The 5,442-nt window shown below is 43.2% G+C and overlaps 1 protein-coding gene across 1 annotated transcript in view; it reads left to right on the top strand.

Moving 5' to 3' along the window:
- The first annotated feature begins 74 nt into the window (after window positions 1-74).
- The window catches only part of LOC139370759 (evC complex member EVC-like), a 28,426-nt gene continuing 23,058 nt past the window's right edge, over window positions 75-5,442 (top strand). The window contains exons 1-3 of the mRNA XM_071110452.1: window positions 75-512; window positions 777-890; window positions 1,253-1,339. Of these exons, the coding sequence (XP_070966553.1) occupies window positions 327-512; window positions 777-890; window positions 1,253-1,339 (387 nt within the window). The 5' untranslated portion in view covers window positions 75-326. The remainder of the gene's footprint in view (window positions 513-776; window positions 891-1,252; window positions 1,340-5,442) is intronic.

Raw genomic sequence — 5,442 nt, 5'->3', positions numbered from 1 at the left:
GAAGAAAATGACAAGCTCCACCCCTAAATGCCTTGCGTTACATCCAATCTGTTCAATGATTGGTTGAATAGTCCGTCTGTGAAACATCGAATCTGACCGCTACAAAAAAAGTGTTTTGTTAGTTACGGTGTCATACCTTAAGTTATTACTTTTCCACCACGCGTTTTTTTTTAAAAGTAACTTGTACGGTTGTTTTCGGTAGCTTAATGGTTTACGGTCTTTGTCCATGACCAGTTTGAGTTGTTGTCCTGATTCTTTCTTTCAGGCGTAGAAGAAATGCGCATTTTTCGTCTATTTTCTTCCTTTGCACCCGGGAATTATCCAAAATGAACGACCACGATACGATTAGGCATCCCGATTGCTCAAATGATGTCTTGGTTCACTTTGCAGAATCTCTGCACATATTTACAGGATTATTGACAGTGGCCACTGTATGTGGGTTTTTTTCAGGAATCATAGCTGCAGCCGTTCTGTATGTCTTTTGCCTGAAGCCTATGCTTCTAACTCGACAAGTAAGTTTGTAAAGGTGTTTATTATAGGTTTGTATTAGTAAGTGTTATAACTCGTTGTTTGGATAGGCAAATAGCTTAGCCACCTGCATGACCTCATTGGCAATAATAACAGCAATAATCAATAACTCTGCAGTCATCAGCTCACTATTTGGCAAGCGTCAGGATACCATTAACACGATTTATAACTGTTTAATAACTGAGGTGTATAGTCCTTTTGAATAAACCCAATTCAAAATGATATTGTCTTCCATTCCTTTCCACCAGGGCTATGATGCCAGAAGACTGTTTGAGGGAGACGACCAGGATAGGGAGAACAACCACAGTGACTGTGTCAGCAACAGCAAGAAGGGTGTCCAAAGTGCCACTACCAATGAAAAAGTAAATATATTGTATTTTAGTTATAGATATAGAATATTTGAGCACCATAAAAGTGCCTTAGTGTGATAGATATATTGCAAGGTAGGTACACTCTTCAGCTGTTCCTAAGTATAACCCCTTTTGGTTCCAGTTCGAACTATTTTGGGTTCCATGTAGAACCCTCTGGGAAAACAGTTCTACCTGGAACCAAAAAGGGTTATCCTATGGGGGACAGCCAAGGAACTCTTTTAGGTTCTAGATAGCAACTTTTTTTCTAAGAGTGTACAGTATGTGTAAAGAAAAGCTGATTTGGCCTTCATTAACATTCACCTGACTTCATTAACATTTTCCCTAACAATTCACTTTGTTTATTCCTTTACCAGGAAAAGAAGCAGCCACCTGTGAACAGTGATGTGGCTGCTTTTGCATCACGGGCAAAGGTGGTGTACCCCATCAACCAGAAATACAGAGTAAGATCATCTATCTGTTTATGTTACAGCCTTCATACCACATACCAACCTCTCCACTCACTGGACCCTTTTGATCACTCAACTAAGCATGCCTCTCCTTAATGTCAATATGTCTTGTCCATTGCTGTTCTGGTTAGTGTTTATTGGCTTATTTCACTGTAGAGCCTCTAGTCTTGCTCACTATACCTTATCCAACCTATTAGTTCCACCACCCACACATGCAATGACATCTCCTGGTTTCAATGATGTTTTTAGAGACAATATCTCTCTCTTCATCACTCAATACCTAGGTTTACCTCCACTGTATTCACATCCTACCTTACCTTTGTCTGTACATTATACCTTGATGCTATTTTATCGCCCCCAGAAACCTCCTTTTACTCTCTGTTCCAGACGTTCTAGACGACCAATTCTTATTGCTTTTAGCCGCACCCTTATTCTACTCCTCCTATGTTCCTCTGGCGATGTAGAGGTGAATCCAGGCCCTGCAGTGCCTAGCTCCACTCCTATTCCCCAGGCGCTCTCTTTTGACGACTTCTGTAACCGTAATAGCCTTGGTTTCATGCATGTTAACATTAGAAGCCTCCTCCCTAAGTTTGTTCTATTCACTGCTTTAGCACACTCTGCCAACCCGGATGTTCTAGCTGTGTCTGAATCCTGGCTTAGGAAGACCACCAAAAATTCAGACATTTTAATTCCAAACTACAACATTTTCAGACAAGATAGAACTGCCAAAGGGGGCGGTGTTGCAATCTACTGCAAAGATAGCCTGCAGAGTTCTGTCCTACTATCCAGGTCTGTACCCAAACAATTTGAACTTCTACTTTTAAAAATCCACCTCTCTAAAAACAAGTCTCTCACCGTTGCCGCCTGCTATAGACCACCCTCTGCCCCCAGCTGTGCTCTGGACACCATATGTGAACTGATTGCCCCCCATCTATCTTCAGAGCTCGTGCTGCTAGGCGACCTAAACTGGAACATGCTTAACACCCCAGCCATCCTACAATCTAAACTTGATGCCCTCAATCTCACACAAATTATCAATGAACCTACCAGGTACCTCCCCAAAGCCTTAAACACGGGCACCCTCATAGATATCATCCTAACCAACTTCCCCTCTAAATACACCTCTGCTGTCTTCAACCAAGATCTCAGCGATCACTGCCTCATTGCCTGCATCCGTAATGGGTCAGCGGTCAAACAACCTCCTCTCATCACTGTAAAACGCTCCCTGAAACACTTCAGCGAGCAGGCCTTTCTAATCGACCTGGCCGGGGTATCCTGGAAGGATATTGACCTCATCCCGTCAGTAGAGGATGCCTGGATATTTTTAAAAAATGCCTTCCTAACCATCTTAAATAAACATGCCCCATTCAAGAAATTTAGAACCAGGAACAGATATAGCCCTTGGTTCTCCCCAGACCTGACTGCCCTTAACCAACACAAAAACATCCTATGGCGTTCTGCATTAGCATCGAACAGCCCCCGTGATATGCAGCTGTTCAGGGAAGCTAGAAACCATTATACACAGGCAGTTAGAAAAGCCAAGGCTAGCTTTTTCAAGCAGAAATTTGCTTCTTGCAACACTAACTCAAAAAAGTTCTGGGACATTGTAAAGTCCATGGAGAATAAGAACACCTCCTCCCAGCTGCCCACTGCACTGAAGATAGGAAACACTGTCACCACTGATAAATCCACCATAATTGAAAATTTCAATAAGCATTTTTCTACTGCTGGCCATGCTTTCCACCTGGCTACTCCTACCCCTGTCAACAGCACTGCACCCCCAACAGCAACTCGCCCAAGCCTTCCCCATTTCTCCTTCTCCCAAATCCATTCAGCTGATGTTCTGAAAGAGCTGCAAAATCTGGACCCCTACAAATCAGCCGGGCTAGACAATCTGGACCCTTTCTTTCTAAAATTATCTGCCGAAATTGTTGCCACCCCTATTACTAGCCTGTTCAACCTCTCTTTCGTGTCGTCTGAGATTCCCAAAGATTGGAAAGCAGCTGCGGTCATCCCCCTCTTCAAAGGGGGGGACACTCTTGACCCAAACTGCTACAGACCTATATCTATCCTACCATGCCTTTCTAAGGTCTTCGAAAGCCAAGTCAACAAACAGATTACCGACCATTTCGAATCTCACCATACCTTCTCTGCTATGCAATCTGGTTTCAGAGCTGGTCATGGGTGCACCTCAGCCACGCTCAAGGTCCTAAACGATATCTTAACCGCCATCGATAAGAAACATTACTGTGCAGCCGTATTCATTGATCTGGCCACGGCTTTCGACTCTGTCAATCCCCACATCCTCATCGGCAGACTCAACAGCCTTGGTTTCTCAAATGATTGCCTCGCCTGGTTCACCAACTACTTCTCTGATAGAGTTCAGTGTGTCAAATCGGAGGGTCTGTTGTCCGAACCTTTGGCAGTCTCTATGGGGGTGCCACAGGGTTCAATTCTTGGACCGACTCTCTTCTCTGTATACATCAATCAGGTCGCTCTTGCTGCTGGTGAGTCTCTGATCCACCTCTACGCAGACGACACCATTCTGTATACTTCCGGCCCTTCTTTGGACACTGTGTTAACAACCCTCCAGGCAAGCTTCAATGCCATACAACTCTCCTTCCGTGGCCTCCAATTGCTCTTAAATACAAGTAAAACTAAATGCATGCTCTTCAACCGATCGCTACCTGCACCTACCCGCCTGTCCAACATCACTACTCTGGACGGCTCTGACTTAGAATACGTGGACAACTACAAATACTTAGGTGTCTGGTTAGACTGTAAACTCTCCTTCCAGACCCATATCAAACATCTCCAATCCAAAGTTAAATCTAGAATTGGCTTCCTATTTCGCAACAAAGCATCCTTCACTCATGCTGCCAAACATACCCTTGTAAAACTGACCATCCTACCAATTCTCGACTTTGGCGATGTCATTTACAAAATAGCCTCCAATACCCTACTCAACAAATTGGATGCAGTCTATCACAGTGCAATCCGTTTTGTCACCAAAGCCCCATATACTACCCACCATTGCGACCTGTACGCTCTCGTTGGCTGGCCCTCGCTTCATACTCGTCGCCAAACCCACTGGCTCCATGTCATCTACAAGACCCTGCTAGGTAAAGTCCCCCCTTATCTCAGCTCGCTGGTCACCAGAGCATCTCCCACCTGTAGCACACGCTCCAGCAGGTATATCTCTCTAGTCACCCCCAAAACCAATTCTTTCTTTGGCCGCCTCTCTTTCCAGTTCTCTGCTGCCAATGACTGGAACGAGCTACAAAAATCTCTGAAACTGGAAACACTTATCTCCCTCACTAGCTTTAAGCACCAACTGTCAGAGCAGCTCACAGATTACTGCACCTGTACATAGCCCAAACAACTACCTCTTTCCCAACTGTATTTTATTTATTTATTTATTTTGCTCCTTTGCACCCCATTATTTTTATTTCTACTTTGCACATTCTTCCATTGCAAAACTACCATTCCAGTGTTTTACTTGCTATATTGTATTTACCTTGCCACCATGGCCTTTTTTGCCTTTACCTCCCTTCTCACCTCATTTGCTCACATTGTATATAGACTTGTTTATACTGTATTATTGACTGTATGTTTGTTTTACTCCATGTGTAACTCTGTGTCGTTGTATCTGTCGAACTGCTTTGCTTTATCTTGGCCAGGTCGCAATTGTAAATGAGAACTTGTTCTCAACTTGCCTACCTGGTTAAATAAAGGTAAAATAAAAAATAAATAAATAAAAATGTAACCAAATCTATCCAAATTGGAACACTAATTGCAATGTAACTTTGCCTTTATTCTGATAGTTCAGCACAAAAACATATTTAGATATATGTTCTGTACCCTTTAATAAAAGCAGTCTATGGCTGAACTACCCCTTTAAAGATCTAATCTGCATTAGGTGTAACAGTGCCACTGTTCGGACCAAAGACTTTGTTATTGTGTTTGTTTTGTTGATGAAACGGAGGTGAGGAGCATCCAGGAGTGTGGTAAAAAAAAAAAAATGTCCACTACATATTCTGCTGAAACATCTGGCAAACTTTGACTTTGAGGTGAACTGGCCCTTTAACGTCACATCC

Source organism: Oncorhynchus clarkii, chromosome 17 (genome assembly GCF_045791955.1).
Source record: "Oncorhynchus clarkii lewisi isolate Uvic-CL-2024 chromosome 17, UVic_Ocla_1.0, whole genome shotgun sequence".
Classification (NCBI taxonomy): domain Eukaryota; kingdom Metazoa; phylum Chordata; class Actinopteri; order Salmoniformes; family Salmonidae; genus Oncorhynchus; species Oncorhynchus clarkii.
Note: the sequence above shows the minus strand (reverse complement) of the source record. Positions and strands in the feature narration are given on the sequence as shown.